This window comes from Schistocerca gregaria, chromosome 3 (assembly GCF_023897955.1).
Source record: "Schistocerca gregaria isolate iqSchGreg1 chromosome 3, iqSchGreg1.2, whole genome shotgun sequence".
Classification (NCBI taxonomy): Eukaryota; Metazoa; Arthropoda; class Insecta; order Orthoptera; family Acrididae; genus Schistocerca; species Schistocerca gregaria.
In genome coordinates this window covers 437896651-437914876 of record NC_064922.1, presented here as the reverse complement: position 1 = coordinate 437914876, position 18226 = coordinate 437896651, and the positions used below count along the sequence as shown (strand labels likewise).

General features: G+C 41.1%; 1 protein-coding gene across 1 annotated transcript in view; it reads right to left on the bottom strand.

The window, feature by feature from the left end:
• Nucleotides 1-1277: 1277 nt before the first annotated feature.
• LOC126354622 (abasic site processing protein HMCES-like) overlaps nt 1278-18226 on the bottom strand; it is a 99872-nt gene continuing 82923 nt past the window's right edge. The window contains exons 8-9 of the mRNA XM_050004386.1: nt 15044-15100; nt 1278-1781 (exon numbers count right to left, since the gene is read on the bottom strand). Of these exons, the coding sequence (XP_049860343.1) occupies nt 1718-1781; nt 15044-15100 (121 nt within the window). The 3' untranslated portion in view covers nt 1278-1717. The remainder of the gene's footprint in view (nt 1782-15043; nt 15101-18226) is intronic.

Sequence of the window (18226 nt, the reverse complement as noted above, 5' to 3'; positions counted from 1 at the left end):
GGTCACCTGTTGCTACTCAGTAGCGATATGGGCTTGCAGATTCCAGCCTTTTTTGCCGATGAACAGTGGCCTGCATTAGTGTGTGAACAAGGTGCCTACTGTGGAGGCCCATGCATAAGGCTCGATGAATGGTCATTGAGTAGACACTGCTGGTAGACTCTTCATTCGTCTGCCTGGTCGGTTGCTCAACAGTTACACATCTATTTGCCCACACACACCTCCATAGTTGTCATTCACCCTTTGTCTATGGCTCATGGAGCACCAAAATTGCTTTGGTGCCAGTTTTGGATAGTGCCATTTTACCATATGAGGTATGTTTTAACCATTGAACAGTTTAAAAACTTGGCTGTTTCGGAAATGCTTCCATCCTTAGCCCAAAAACCAATGATCATCCCCATTTGGACATTCGATAAATCACTCCGTTTCCACATTATGACAATGACTGCACTATTTTCTGCATCCCTGACATTTATATATCATCCACTCCTAGTGCTCCCACCTGCTGTCTGTAAGTGGTTATTGTACAGCGACGCTGAACAAAGGTCGTACGTCACTGTCAAACACAGACAGTGGTCACATTTATGTAACTGGACTGTGGACTTGCAGGCACTCAAACATAACTTTAGGAGGGGAGGGAGAAACATGTTGTGTGGGAACTGGGATGGTTTTGGGGGGAGGGGGGGTAATCAGAGGAATCATTGGGGGGAGGGGGGGGAGTGCAGTAGGAGCCTATAAAACACTAATAACATAATGATGAATGGAAAGGCAACAATTGTAAAACAAACACGTAAGGGAAGAGGGCAGGACGGAGTAAGTGTATCAGATCTGAACAAGGAAGGAACCGTGTGGAAAATGACTGGAGAGGAAAGAGAAGGTAAGAGCAAAAGAAGTGAGCAGGGAACTACAGTGGAGATTGAGGCCTTTGGGATTACAAAAACAGAAGTTATGCTGAAGGGGCAGTTCTCACCCACACAAAAATTTCAGAGGAGCTGGTGTTTGGGGGGGGGGGGGGGGGGGGAGAGTGTATTGAAACAGCTACTATAATCAGTGTTCTTTGGTCCTCCACTTTAAGCAATTGGATGGTAAAGTTACTGGTAATCTACAGATTGGCAGTAGCCATTTCTGTGGGAAACACCTTGTCAGTTGCCATTTCTGTGTACAACACAACAGCAACTGAAGCACACAAATGGCTACAAATAAATAGTAATCAGAGGGTGAAGAGAGGAATGGAATATTACAACAAAACAAAGAAATGAATTACAAAAGTAAACAGAAGATGACTTCCAAACACTTGATGGCCCCACATTTCAAATTTCTTTTACTAACACAAATGCTCTCTTCTCAGGACAGTTGTTGGTGCAGATGATTGTTTTACTAGTAGCATACTATACAGACACACAAACTTTTTTCTTAGTACATTTTAATTAATGGAAACACAAATTACATATGAAAGACAATGAAACACAAATTTTTATTACATTACACATGTCAGGAACTTTGCTGAATCACTGTATACACTTTGCCACATATTATTCAGTTTCAAATGGTGGAATGATTATCTACACAGTGTTTACTATACATTTGTAAAATAGAAATAAATAATTGTAAAAAACACAATTTAACTGAATAGTAAAAATTTATGATCTATAAGTACATTAACAGATGGAACAACAGTAAACATATTTACATGAAATGCAAAAGGGGTGGTGCACAATCCTTACTGTGTGTCCAGCACATCCGATTCATCAGTGCACATGTCACTTGGGGATGGCAAGTCTTCCCTGGAAAAATTTCATTTACATAATAATGGAAACAAAGATACACATTAATTATTCAGAAATAAATGTGTCTACACTTACCAATATTAACTATTGATTGTCCAGGCAAAACAAGGCTTCAAGATGTATGTTTGGGCTAAGATAACGCAAAGAATAAATTGGAGAGTGCAAGTTAATGAGTTTAAAGTGTATCAACACTATGGCTGTTAACTCAATGCCCAGGCGGATAAGGAAAATGTTGGCCATGTTCTCATTATCAGTAGGGTCACAACCAGTACTAGAGCAGACACCAGTGAATGGAAATTATAGCTAAACTGTAAACTGCATCAGAGTATTAGAGCAGGGGGGAAAAAACAACAGAGAGAGAGAGAGAGAGAGAGAGAGAGAGAGAGAGAGAGAGAGAGAGAGAGAGAGAGAGAAGATGAGAAAGAAGAAGGGAATCAAATGCTTTACACTCTCATCATGGGTTTCAAATTTTCAAATGGCATGCACTGATGGCCTGTAGCACTAGTAAGTTTGTTCCTCTCAGGACAAGGTCATAAGAGAGACGAAGCAAAAGATGGAGAGTGGACTTTGTGAAGACCTGACACACAACAACATTCAAAATCATTCAACCTATGTTTTCATTGCAAAAACATCTACAATTGTGCGATGTAGCAAGTATGTTATTTGTTTAAAGAATTATAATTTACATTTGAGAATGGCTACTAAGACAAAACTACATAGTAGCGAACAATATGAAATAAAAGAATGGTTTACTCAAAACACTAACTGCACAACAGTGATCTTATACAATCTGGATAGAGAACTCTGGGCATATTTACTTATTTCTTGCAGCAAAAGTGTAAGAAAGCAGAAATTACCAGATTAGTATAAGATTAAATTACTTCATTAGAATTCATTCACATAGCCAGAATAATTCCTTCCATAAGATAAGCCATTATTTTTACACTCTCTCTCTCGTGGTATCATTCCTGAAAATGGTAGCAAAAAATTAGTGCTCCAGAAATATTTAATGTTCTTTGTATTTTCACTCTGTGTATCCCACAGAAACTGACAAGCATTTGAACAAGAAATCCTGAAATCTATTACTGGTCATGCTGTACATGTATCTGTTGTCAAATCACACTATTTAATGTGCTGTTGAGAGAAGATATTGCTGTGTTTGCAGTAACAGAAATGTAACGGCAAACTTGACATGTCTATGTGACATGTAGTGGTAACATTAATACTGAGCACTTGTTTAGTACATTCATAATTTTTATAAGCAGAGGCAAACCTGAGCAAACAATGTCAATTAAACATCTATTTTATTTTCAACACTTGATTTACAAATAACACATTCTTAAAATATTTGGCCAATAATATAAGACACAAGTGCCATGTGTAGAGAAGCATTGTCCTGTTGAGAAATGGCACATGACAATGACAATTATTTTTGATGCACACCTTTCCCATAAGGGGAGGGGTCGGAGGGGGAGACGAAGGCTGCCTAATGTGTGGAGTAGTTTAAAGTCCATCTCCCCTCCCCAGCACTTGAGTGATGAAGTCTAAATGACAATTCACAAAATTTCATAGCCCGTGTGGGCAGATTTGCAATCAAGCCGACGGTTGCCTTCATGTTAGTAAAGACACAAGTAGTGAAAATATTCTGAACTGAAAGTGGCACCCCTCAAACTTCACAGAACGGTGGATCCTCCTGCCGGAGGATGAAAACCTGTTTTAAAGGACTATGTCCTTTGCACAGTCTGGTTATCAGCATTTCCTTCCATAAGTGAAGTTGGCATGAAGTCTACCTAGCCTGTCTGGTTGTCTGAGTGACTGCAGTTTATTTTCCGTCACCTCCAACCATTGTTTCTCACTGGTGCACAATCTTCTATCGGATAATGAGACGATGACTTACAATACCACCCAAATATACTTCTGCCTCATTGCTAGGTGGTTTCCATGTCCCCCAACATGTCCAGATACCATCAAAAGGTGATCATCTATTCGTAAAGCTCCTGTAAGGATTAATGGATGAGCTGAACCAACTGGTCTACTGAATACATTTGGCATACTGAGTGAGTCAGAACACATCACATGCCTTGTTCTTGAGGTCAGATATGTTCTATCAGTACCTTAACAAGTATGACTGCCTTCTCATTCTCACCCGGTCCAACAATGGGCCACTGTCACACTCAAATGCCCCATTAATCTGGATTCTGCACAATTCAACCAGCTGGCCAAATGGCGACCCTTCCCAACTTTATCAGGTGCTTATAACACTGTCTCAAATGAATATGTGGCATCTCTGTGCCCTCCACAGTGATCTTGTGACATCTGCTGCTGTTCATGCCCCTTATACACAGTGTGTCTGAAAAGGAACTACCTAGTTTTAATGTGTCCTAGAATCTGTACACAGTGACATACACTATTCTAGTTTGTGATGTCTGATTCATCAATTCTCCATGTTTGGCTCCCGTGCAGTTGGCAGGTCTGCTTGGCCTTGAGATGGCACTAGTGCTGTTTTTCCCCTCTGTTTCCTCAGTTCAGTCCAGGCGGCAGTGCAGTGCAGTGCAGTGCAGTGCAACTCAGCAAAACTTTTTTTGTCAGATTGTGGGGTATCCAATTTATTGACCTACTGCATCTCATGGCACTGTATGAAGCAGAATCAATTTTTTGTTCATCCTGTGTCATCAAGCATCAAGAGCGGAGCACGTAGTATCAAGCACCATCGAGATACTGTACACTGTACAGCAAAGCAATATCACGAGCAACCACCGAGATGCTAGAAAGAAGCTGCACATCCCGTGCCTCTGCCCTGAAGTAGCGCCATTAGAGGCCAGGAGTCCCTTCTGTTCAAGGTTGGATCCTGCCCACTTCCAGGAAGTTTCTGTTGGAGTAACACTGTTGTGCTGTCTACTCACTGTGACACAGCCCATGTCAACCATTGAAGAGTGAAGAGACCTCCGTTTCCTGTGAACTGTGTCTACTTGCCAATGCTTTCAGAACTGTGTCAACAAGTGTCTATGAACTTGTGTTTTCTAGTGGCTGTAGTGATACCACAATAAGGCCATTCCGAACTTGTATTAATTCGTCTCTCAGTAATTGGGGCTCATTTGGTGTGTTCTGAACTGCAAGTCCACTTATGCAGTTTCATAGTTACAGCTGAGCCCGGCGAACAAAGATATGTTTTGTTATACTCAACAAAGTAATACTTATTCAGAGTACTTCTAATTCAATGTATTATTAATAGCTACCTTACCTCAGTGTCCAAGACATCAAACAAGTAAAGTGATGCCAAGGATGCTGCTCATGGTTAGCTCACTGGGACATATTGTGTAACTAATGCTCTCTTACAGCAGTGCTATATTTCTGTTTGTGTGTGTTGATATATTGAGTGTTCACAGTGTCTCTTTTGGGTGTATCTTCAATGCAAGCTACACAACTGCATGGACAAAGGCTTGAACAATTATTACAAGCACTGCAAGGAATTGCGGAAGCAACACAAGTCCCACCCCAGCCTGTTCAACTGGAACTCAACAAATGGTTAAAGTGCCAACATTCAGAGTGTTTCGGGGGCAAAGTGAAGACTGGTCTGATTATATTGTGCAGTTGACAGTACATTTCAACATCTACAGAACTTAGGGTAAACAGCATATTTACCAGTTTCTCTCCACCCAAGGCTAAGATGTATTCTGGTTAGCAGTAAAACTGTTTTGAGATCATGAACCTCTTGAGGCCCCTAATGACATGTTAGTTGACAAATTGCCAAATCATCTTAAATCACAAGTGCATGTAGCAGCTGCTTCTTGTAAGTTATTCAGATTAAAACAGCAGCCAGGACACTCCTACAAAAAATTGGTAATGAAACTTTGTGGCATTACTAGACAGTTCACTTTCAGTGTTCGTGAGGGTCAAGTTACAGTGACACTAGGATGAGAAACACAATTACTCAGAACATGTGAGTCCCATATTTGTGCTGCCATACTGAAGCATCCAAAACCTGACCTTAGTATAATATTGCCAATTACGGAGTCACAGGACATTGTCGATAGAACTGAGCACGCATGATTTTTAAGCACCTGCAATATCTGCTGTCAAAAGTAAAGACAGTTCAGGGGCCAACAACATCCTCCTCCCCCCAGGTCAGATTTTGGCCGATGTCTAGGTCATTTGCACAATACAGTATTTACTCGCATCTAAGCCGCACTCGAATCTAAGCCACACCTGAAAAATGAGACCCGGGAGAGAAAAAAAAAAAAACACCCGAATCTAAGCCGCACCTGAAATTTGAGACTCGAAATTCAAAAGGAGAGAAAAGTTTTAGGCCACACCTCAAAATTGAAACAAAGTTAGTCCACTGTAATATGAGACACAATTTAGGTCGAAAATCTTTGCGGCCGCTTCTTTAGTACATCAAATTCTACAGAGAAATTAGAGTAATCTTAGATTTAAAAATCTAGTCAGTTGCCGTGCTTCATTTCTGACTGTATCACTACTAGGCAAAAGAATAAAACAAATATAAACATGACACGATATGTATATTCTTCCGCATTTGCTGTTGTCTCACTCTAGTTTCGTAGTTTATTAGGCAGACAGGATTTAAATGAGATAGCAGCAAACACGAAAGAATACATGGCAAAATGTTTATATTCGTATTATTCTTATGGTGAAGGGAATACTGCATGTGATTCACATTTCATCAGGTTCCTATTAGTAACCATCTCTTCTCACAGGTAGGAAAAAATTCATGAACGTAGAGTTGGCCATATTGACAAACATCCCGAACAGTCTTGCCCCAGTCGGATTTTCGTAGTACATTGAATTTCTGCTACATCTGAAGTTGAACAATACGGAGTATTTATTTACTTCGTTGGATAATGTACGAAAATGCAGTGGTCGAAACTCAGAGCGGAGAAGAGGAAGGGGCGGCACCTACCAACATTTTTCAGAACTTCCGCTTGCTTTGCACTCGATTCTAAGCCGCAGGCGGTTTTTTGGATTACAAAAACAGGAAAAATACGAGTCATACCATCAGGCTGCGGCACAGCCTGCACAATCACAGAAGTACAGCTCACATCGCTTTCAAACATGTGATAGGGCGCAGTGCCTGTGCTGCAAGAACGATGTGTTTCACATGTGACAAACAAGGCCACACAATACAGTTGGCATGTTTAAGTATACATGGTGAAGAGCAGCTTCAACATTCCATGTCAGACAGTGATTCTCATGTGCATGTTATGTCTGCTGCCTTACGGTCCACCGATTATGACGACGACGATAATTTTAGGTGAGGGGCTTTCAGCATCATGGTCATTAGCACTCTGACGAAAAGTCAGCACACCAATCTCAAGTGTGGGGATAAAGGCTGCCCCTCATGTGAAGCAGTTTACAATGCCTTAAAAGTCTGTCTCCCTTCCCCACCAATTTAGGGATGAAGCTTGACAGTTCACAAAATATCACCACTCTTGTAACATTGGAACATTACCAGCGAGGATGGTGGATAGATCTCCATTGAGGCACTGAGTGCTGCCCTGATATTAGTATATAAGAAACGTGTTTCCAAAATAAGCTGAGCCAAAAATGGCAAACCACATACCTCACAGAGTGGTGGATCCTGCCACCAGAGCAAGAATCTATGTGTTAAAGAGTAAGTCCAATGCATGGCCTGGTAAGCAGAACCTTCTTCCAGGGGTGAGACTGACATGGAAGACTGCCTTGCCTGTGTGGTCAATTTGAGTAACTGCAGTTTGTTTCTGCCACCTACAACCATTCAGTCTCCCACTGACACACAGTGTGTGTGTCAGAAGAAGAGATGATGGCATGCAATGCAATGGGACATTGGTGGTCAACACTTCATAACATGCTTCCTTGGCCGCTTTGTCGACCATGTCATTTCCCCATATCCCGACGTGGCCTGGTACCCAGCAAAAGATCATTTATTTACCACACAGTTGGAGCTGCTCTAAGGAATCATGGATGGGATGAATCAACTGGTCTACTGGATACATTTGGTGAAGTATTTTTAGTGGACTAAGTGATTCAGAACAGATAAGAAACCTTGTATGGTAGCATCTGTGAATCTGCTCCAGTGCCACCATAATGCCATATAACTCCACACAGTAATTTTTAAATTGTTCCAGAAAACACACTTCGAGAACCCTATCAAGGAAAACAGCGGAACAACTGAGGACATTCTCTTGCTGGGATCCAACTGTATAAACAACTATGAAATTGTGGTGTGTACTTAAAATGGAAGAAAACAAAGCTGTAAAAACGTAATCTGGAGTACAAGTTTTCTTGTACCGCATCACGCTTAAAATAACTTTGGGCTTCTAAAGACATATAGGTGGCAATGCGTTGCATCCCTGGCTGTGTATTCAGAGGTCTGATGGCTCAAGATCCTTGAGACAGACAGCAGCATATATCCTAAATCGTCGCATGGGACCGATTCCTGAACAGCTGTTCGAAATTGGGTTGGATCACTGTACTAAATGCCAATGACAGGTGATGCTGAGATTTTTCAGTGTCTGTTGAGCCAAAAGAATACCTTCTGAACCCAGAATGGTAGTTCACCATCCTCTGCACACATACTCTGAACTGGGCTGGTCCAGTCGATATCCAAATCCCTCGTGGTAGACAGCACTTAACATCTCGAGGTAAGAAATATGGGCTGATTCATTAACCACACTGCCTTAATGTAAATGTGATCAAACAAATTCCCTATAAAACTGCAAGAGGTGAGACCTGTCCACTGTCTTTCAGGTACAGAAACGAAGTTAATTTCTTTCCATAAAACATAAAATATTGTCTCCCACTGTGGGTACTGGTTGTTTAAAACTTCAACAAGCATGGTTAAAACTGACACATGTAATCTTCTCTGGTGAGAACTGAAAATCATTTGTCTTGGCCCAGGTTTCCAGCCTCCTGAAGGCCAGCTGTAGCTGCCTTATCACTGTACGGTCGGACGAAGCGTAGAAGATGGCAAAGTCATCCACACACAAAGAGCATTTGACAGTGTTTCCGACTGTGGAAGAAATGCCATTGACAGGAATGGAAAAGAAAGTGACACTGAGTACACTGCCTTGGGTGACCCCATTCTCTTGGACATAGCAGTCAGATAAGGAACCACCAGTTTGGTATCTAAAGTGCCGGTCTTCGAGAAAGGATTGGATAAGAAGTGGCAGAAATCCACGTAGTGCCCACTATGGAAGTTTCACTGCTCAACTGTGCTATGTATGAACGGTTAGGTAGCCTACAGCTTCAGGAACCACACAACTCATTGTCAGCATACAATGGACAACTGCAGTTTGCAGCCACATTCCATGGCACTATTAAAATAGTGTTATTTCAAGTGTTGTGTTTTCACAGCCTACTAACAGTTTCGGCATGGATAGCTCTGACCTTTTCAGATTGTCAGTTGTTATAAATTAATTCATCTGGGTTTCTGGCCAATACTAATGCATTATCTTACCAGAACAGTTGTCTGTTCCACAGTAGTTTAGGCAAGGCTCAAGGGTTCAAGGCCCATGCAACAGTGAAAGACAATGCGCAGCCCAAGCTTTTTCATGCTCTTACTGTCATTATGCATTAAGGGACCAGGCTGCACAGAGTTGCAGGACAGTGACATCACCAGACCAGTGTCAACCCTGGTGGTCCTTACTAAACTGTCAAGCAGGTTGAGATTCTGTGCAGATTTTAAATCAACTGTCAGCCCCAAACTACTGTTGACTCTTTCCTGTAGCCCCACCCAGAAGATTTGGTGGACAAATTGGGTCAGGGTCATTTCTTTTCAAAAGTTCGTCTCCAGGACGCCTACCTGCAACTGCCTTTACATGAAGAGTCAAAGAAGATTTTTGTCACACATGGGATTACTCCAGCTTTGATGTTTGCCATTTGGTAGCACTTCTGCCTCAGCTATTCTCTAAGGATACCTCAAGCAACTGATGTTGAAAGTGCCTTCTTGTTCTGACTATATAGATGATACAATTGTCTCTGGTCGTATGCCAGCAGAACACTTACAAAATTTAGAGGTATTGTTTCACGTTTTGTCCAATGCAGGACTGATGTGCAACCATTTCAAGTGTTCCTTCTTTTTCACTGAAATCGAGTATCTTGGCCATATGATTAATGTGCACATCCTCCACCCATCACAGTTGTACTTAGTGGCCACTTATGACTTGCCTGCAAGAACCAACATGTCTGAATTAAAAGCTGTAATGACGACACTAATCTATCACGTCCATTTTACCCTAAATGCCACTCAGATTGCAGTGTTTCTAAATCAAATGTGCTGCAAGGGCTTTCCGTTTGTATGTTCAGCTGAGTGTCAGACTGCTTTCCAGCAGCTGAAAGATGCACTACTAAGTGATTGGTGTTTGGTCCACTTCGAGCCCAGCAAGCCTGTCATTTTTGCAGTAGTTGCCTCACCTTATGGCGTTGGTGCAGTGCTGCCACATTCTGACACTGCATTTGATTCCTCTGAGGGCTTCTGTCCTCACACTGATTCTGAAAAAAATCTGGCTTTTGGAAGTTTTTCTGGTCACTTTGCATTATGTGGCACAGAAGACTGAATTGGACCTGGCAATGCAGATGGTGCTCGAGTTTGTTTGCCGTGGGTGGCTGCAAAGTATGTAGGAGATCCGCCAAGCAGTTGTTCATTGCTACTTTGCTCATCAGTGTGCCATCTCTGTACAGATGGGCTTTGTCCTGGCACACATGGAAAGTAGCAACACACTTATCTTGGTCCCTCAGTCTCTCTATCAGAAAATTCTTTGGTTGTTGCATCAAGGGTGCGCAAAGGCCATGACTTCAGAGTGTGAAATGTGTGCCGAGTCTGAATCTGCTCCTCCACAGTGGTACTTTAGAGTGGCCACGTCCTGATGTAACTTCGGCAACTTATGCACATAAGATTTTGCGGGGCCATACTGGTGATGGTGTATCGTTGGTGGGGTGCTCAACTGCATAATCATCAGCACCTGTACAAAGTCCCAATTTTTTCACAGTTCAATCTAGCCACTGTCACAAATGATGAGGGTAAACAAAAACACCCAGTCCCCAAGTAGAGAAAATCCCCAGCCCAGCCAGGAATCGTAGCCGGGACCCCAAGGTAGCAATGCAAGCCCCTAGACCACGAGCTGTAGACGCTATGTCATACTGGAACATACACTGCCTAGTGGTTGTCAATGCATACCACATGTTTCCCTTCATTGTTCCAATGAAGTATAACACATCACACAGTGCAGTATCAGCTCTTACACTGATCTTCTGCATGTAAGTCTTACTTGAGGTGATAGTCTCACAATGGGTGGCAGTTCATATCTCAGGAGTTTGAACAGTTTTGTGCAGACAATGGTACTCAGTTTGTCCTACAACGACCTTTCACCCACAGTCGAATGGTGAAGCTGAATAATATATAAGGACCTTCAAATTACATACGGACAAGTTGTGAGCCACTCACACATGAGACCAGGTTTTGAAATTTTTTTCTGTTGTCTTACTGATCCCTGCCCAAAGACGGAAAATCGCCAGAGGAGCTTCTCCATGGTTGATGTCACAGGACTCTGCTCCACTTGTTACTTATGCCACAGAGACCTTATGCTCCTACTTCTGAGTCACAGCTTTGGCATCAGCGACCAATGTACTTTTGCTTGTTCAGCAGGGGTCGGAGATGGAAATGAGGTGTAATGTCTGAGGTGTTGTCCTGTTCCCACATCATCTCCAGCAGCATGGTTGTCTCCACAGCGGGAGACATCCATGGACGTCAGCCTGGCTCTACCGGCAGTATTGTAGTTTTGCTGGCGACCTGTGACACAGCCGGCAAAAGGGTCGGGCCTGCCTGGATGCCATGGTGGGTGGGTGGGCAGGTGGATGGGGGGCAGACGTCGTCTCCAGCAGCCCACCCGTTTCACAGTCTGCCTCTGTGACTATGACCGCTAAAGTGCACCCTGTGGTTGGTTCCCTAGTAGGTATTTCCTGCTGTCTGCAAGGTGGATACTGGGCTGTGGATGGGTGCTCAACTCTGACTTAAAGTTTCAGCACCTAGTTCCTCAATTGCGTCAGTGACCCCCCCCCCCCTCCCTCTCTCCCTGCCATCATGTCCCTGTCCATCTCCATACCCAACTCCAGGATGGATGTTTGGTTTGGGGAGGATGCATGCAGTGTCATCGAGTATTGAGAGCGGTGCAAGAAGTATCTACCACTGCAAAGTTACTGCGCAAAAAAGCACTATCACAAAATGCCAATTAGATGCTAGGAAGAAGCAGTTCCGAGGTGCCACTGCTGTGCCTTTGTCCCGAAATTGCATCGCTGGAGGCCAGTTCTGTTCGAGGTCAGATCCTGCCCACTTCCAGGAACTAGGCAGAACAGAGCAATGCCGTCATGCAGCCTACTCGCCGTGATACAGTTCATGTCAGCTTTCAGGGAGTAAAGAGACTTCTGTGAGCTGTGCCTATGCACCAACGCTGTTAGAACTACGTCAACAGGTGTCTATGAACTTGTGTTTTCTATTGACTGTAGTGATGCCACAGTATGGCCATTCTGGACTTTCATCAATTCGCCACTCATTAATCGTGCTCATATAGTGTGTTCCGAGCCTTATGCCCACATGTGGAGTTTCATAGCTACAGCCGAGCCTGGTGAGTAAAGATAAGTTTTGTTGTTATTAATCAAGTATTACTTATTTAGAGAGTTGTAATTAACTGTTTTATTAGTAGCCATCTCTGTGTCCAAGATGTTGGACACAGCTGTTAGCCTGTCTCTGTCTGAATCTCTCCCATGTTTTGAAATTTTACAATAGAATTGCAACAGCATTTTACACTAATTTTGAAATAGTTAATTTTTTATCTTACAGAAACAAGGTTCATCTTTTATAGAAGGCTCATGTGGGTGTAGAATCAGAAAGTATTTTCCTTCATGTTCTAGTGTCGCTTCATGGACACCTGGCTGTAATTAGGCAAAAAATGAAATTCAAGGATCATCGGCTGACATGCTGATACAGCCACATTTCAGGAAGTTATCTTAATACAAAGATGCTTCTTAGGCATGTAACAATAGTACAGATTGATATTAAGGAACTGTTTTCATGCAAATATTTGATTTGGTGTTTTATAAAAATTTAATCAATTTATTGTAACAGGTATTTCGTTTTTAAAGTTTTGTGTGTGCTTGTTTAGTAATCAATTATGTAAAAAATTCGTTCCACATCAGTAATGACATTTATTAAGCACTCTATGACCTAGCACAAATATTGGTCTAATTGGTACTGAATGTCCATCTACTTTGGCTGCACTTCTATTACGCACTGCGCTCCTTTACTTGGACCTTGGGGACCACCTGTGGAGATGCTGTGAGGTTTATATTGGCACTTTTATCATCCATATTATTTTTGGCTAACTTTTGAGTCCTTTTTGAATTTATTTCTTTTGCTAATTGTGTTACAGTCAATAAGCAGTTTGTGTGACTTTTGATTTACTTGCAGATGACTGAAATATGTTTATTATAAATTCCACATTTGGGAGCCATGCAATATTAAAAGGTCCGAACTAGGTCAAATTGCTGCTGGACAAAAGATGTAATCATCAGGTAAAATAAAAGTACCTTATTGTGTTAAGTCAGATGCATTTATTTAGACTGTTAAGTGTAGTAAAATAGTCTTACCAATGACAATATTTGGATTTCATAGATATCTGCATTACCTTAAAGGATTGTCACTTTGAGGCATAGTGTTGGTGTCACGTTCAGTGTGTACACAACTGTTAAAGAGTATAGCTCTTATCATGAAATAATTTTATGGAAATCAGATGACACTTTGGCAATTCTGTGTACCATTATCTGGCTTAGCAATCAGAGCTTCCATTGCCTATTCCCGAGGAGAGTGATTTTTACATACATTGAAACACCCAACAAGGACCACTTCAAGTGACGGATTAAACAACTGAAGCATGCGTTCTAAAAAAATTGTTGTGGTGATGGAGACATTAAGACAGCACTCTGCTAGAGACAGAAGCACTAATGCGTTCAAATATGATAAACAATCTGCATATTTTCTGCATATAAGACTTGAGACCAATTTCTGACTGCCCAAGAAAAACAGAGATTCCATGTTCAGGAGGGTCTTGGCATGGAATTTATGGTAACCTTGTTAGGGTGTATGCCACTGTATCTGTCAATTTATTAGTCTGAGTGCAGACTCTTGACTAATATAAAATTGTGTGTGATGAACAAACTCTTGTCCTATGCATCAACCTACAGGGTCTCCATCATCAAAGACGTCATGCAGATCAGAATATTCAACACACCTTTAACTGGAACGACAGCTATACTTTTAGTGGTACATAGGAGCAAGCTCCTGAAATTATGACAGCAGAAAAAGTTGGCAACCTGTTGCAAATGAGGTGGCACCACAAGTGACCCTGCATCACAGATATTGACACAATTTCTGGTAGCATGAATTCACAACCAATTCAACGATCACAGGCTAATTGTTTTATAAAGCTTTCTCTCAGCAGAGCCACGACAACTAGCTCTTCCTGAAAAAGATCGGTGGCAATGCTTTTGACCCCTAGTTTTTACCCTAATTTGACATGGGAGAAGACTGAGAATGTTTTACACAGTTACTGACAAGGTGAAACTGACAACAAAGGTAGTACTGTGCATAATTCTGTTATAAAATTACACTTCAATGACAAATGAAGATGGCAGGATTCAACACATGCTCCAATTCCTCTGTCCGCACAAAAATAGTTTATTCTTTTTACACTTAACTTTAAAAAAATAGATATATTTAAACACACTTTTTTATTGAGGAGCATTTAATATTTACTAATGCTAATGTCAGTTTGAAACTGTTCTTATGAAGATTCATTATGAGCTTAATGCTGCTATAGACACTAATCCAGCATGGTATGTAACAGTGGTATGGGCGTCAGGGGCATATAACTTACAGAACTGTCACTGAAATTGTAAATTATTGTTTGGTTTTCAATGTTTTGGTGTCTAGTTGTATAGTCACAGTAGCCCCTATAAGTACACTCTGAAATTTTAACTCCTAATTTTTTCTACTCATCTTATGTAATAATAAACTGGTAGACTTTAAACAACTGAATATAATACAAAATGTCAAAATTCCTCTTCAAGCATTGACAGCCAGTCTGTAGAAACCTTCCTTGTACTTATCTTAACAAGATACAATATATTTATGTAATGATTATTTACTGTCCTAAAAAGTTGAATTATAGTTACAGAAGCTAAAGTATTGAAATATTACACTAAATGCTTACGTTTCAAGTACAGATGTGACAGTACACAACTCTGCAGAGGTTGTCAGTGTTCCTGACCTGCAAATAAAACATAACAGCAATTTCAGAACTTCAGAAAAAATTATGATTGGTGTTAATAGAAATTAAATTGTTTTGTATTTATTAACAACAAATGAGAAAAGATGATAATTTTTTCCAAAGTACTATTCAATGACAATAAATCTGTGTACTAACAACAATCAGTTCTTGAAAATATATAATGTAACTGAATAGATAAAAAAATCTACTGATGAAGTGGCGCCAAGAGAACACACACATAAAAAGATAATGGACTTTGCAAGCTTTCAGAGCCGGCGGCTCCTCCTCCTCCTGGCAAAAGGGTTGAAAGGGAAGAAGAGGACTGAAGGAAAAGAATTGGCGAGCTTTAGGAAATGGGGACAGTTTGGAAAAGTTACCAAGAACCCTGGGTTAGGGGAGACTAAGCAGACAGGATGAGAAGGCTAGACTGATGGTTGGGAACTACACCAGATCAGATGTGAAAATCTGAGAGTTTAAAAGTGCAAGGTACAGTAATAGGCAAGACAGAAATTACTGATTAAACATTGTACACCGGTTAATAAGAGTGGAAAGCTAAATGCATTGCATGTGGTAGAGGTGGGGAGCTGGGGAGAAATAGAGGTGTGAGAAAAGATATAGAAATCTAAATGGGAGTGAAGAACGAAATAGTTATGGAGATGAAATGCTGAGACTGAAGAAATAGACATACATTACGGCTAGAGCCAAGGACATGATGTAATGCCAGTTACCACCTGTGGAGTTCTGAGAAACTGCTGGCTGCCATGGTGAAACAGGCACTGAGATCACAACTTGAATGCTGTACAGTATGATATGCAACAGAATATTGTGTGTTGCCAGTATTCACTCTCTGCCTATGCCCGTTCACCCTTACTGATAACTTGGTGGTAGTCATGCCAATGTGAAAGGCCGAACAGTGTTTACATAACAGCTGGTGAATGACGTGTGTCATGTCACAGGTGGCTCTCCCTTTGATCATATATGTTTTCACAGTCACAGGGAGGCCATAGGGTAGGGAAAGCGTGTTAAAGGAGCATAAGAGCTGACAAGGATATTACAGAAACGACAAGGATATTACGGAAACTGGGAGGGCAATGTAAAACTGTCCTTGGTTTGGTGGGAAACATGGTGGACAGATTAAAACCCATTCCAGGTCATGATTTTAGGAAGTCATAGTCTTGCTGAAGTAGCTGATTAATACATCCAAGTCTTCCTAAAATCTTGCCCTAAAATGAGATCTATTCTGTCCACTACACCTAGAATAGCTTTTCATTGCCCTTCCAATTTCCACAATATTGTTCAAAGACTCTATGCTTCCTGTGACCGTCCCTGCTGTAACATTTGCTCTCTACACCCTCCTATCACCACCTATACCATCTTTGTAACTGGCATAACATATATAATCAAATGGAGAGCAACCTGCTAGAAAACACTGTTCGGCCTTTTACACTGGCATGACTACCAACAAGTTATCAGCTGAGATGAATGGACATAGGCAGAGGGAGTATACTGGCAACACACAATATTCTGTTGCAGAGATGCTCTACAACATAACAGTCGTGATCCCAGTACCTGTTTCACTATGCAGGCCATCTGGTTTCTTTCCCCAGAAACCAGTGCCTCAGGAACTACGAAGGTGGGAACTGGAATTACATGTCCTTGGTTCTCGCCTTAATTTACATCTATTTCTTCTGTCTCAAGTATTCTTTTTCATAACTATTCTTTTCTTCACTGTATCTCTTATTTTCTTACCTGTCTATTTTTCTCCAGCACCCCACCTCTAACACATACAATGCACTCATCATCCCACTCTTATTCCCTTGTTCACAATGTTTAGTCAGTAATTTCTGTCTTGAGTGTTACCACATCTTCCACTTTTAAGCTTTTGGGTTTTCTAATATCTCCTACAGTCCCCCAACAATCAGTCTATCCTCCTCATAATATCAGCTAAGTCTTCCTCGATCCAGGATTCTTAGAGACTTTTTGTCGAACTCTCCCCATTTTCTAAATCTCACCAGTCCTTTTACTTCACCCCTCTTCTTCCCCTTCAACCATTCTGCCAGAAGCAGCAGCCACTGGCTTTGAAAGCTTGCAAATTTCAATACCTTTTTACGTGAGTGTTCTCCTGCCATCACTTGGTGATTAGATTTTACAGATATCTAATTACATTATAAATCTATATACTGGTATATAAAAGGAAAACCACTATGTGCCACCTTATCATATGGTCCTAATACATAAAATTTGAAGGAAATCCGTTGTGAAAGGGGTTGTAAAAACTTTTTTGTGAATCTACACCCGGCCTTAAATACTGGTCACAGAAAAATGAAATTTAATGGGAATATTTATTGTACATTTCCAATGATAAAGAATTTTTATGTTTAGATGGATGTGAGTTATAATCAAATAATCAGTGCTATCCTCTAGCATTCGTCCTAGATACCATGATAGGACTTTAAAAAGTTACACATGTTGACTCATGCTAAGATCACTGCACAATAATAGTGGCACATTATTAGAAGACAGTTGTGTGTTTGGCATTTCCTTCACAAATAGCTTTGCTCCAGTATGGATAATAGGTGCATCACAGTGAAAGAGAAAAATTGTGCAGCAACTAGAAACATACTCAAGTGGGACAGTACAATTATTGTTGACACAGTATCTAAATTCCACACACATTCACAATGGAATTCTTGCAGTATATGGACCAAATGCAATGTTGCATCCACACATAATGAATGGTGCCAATAATTTGAAAAAGGCAACATAGGCACAGGTGATGCTAATTGGGAAGGAAGTAAACGCAGGCAACAATATGCAAGAAATTGAGGAACTGCTTTGCAACAATCTCACATTTTTGAATGATGAGAACATTCACAAAGCAGTTCTCAAAGGGTTCTATGACCAAGGAGCTGATTTTGCATAGTTGATGAATTGAACGACTGGTAGATGTATACAGAAACTTGTGGACTACATTGAAAATTGGACACATCCCTAACTCTCTCCCCTGTTTCATGATAATACAAAATGTGCATTACTTCTTTGCACTTTTTCTATATTCTCAGTTAATTCTATCTGATGTGGATCCCACACCACGCAGCAGTACTCCAGAAGAGGATGGACATGCAT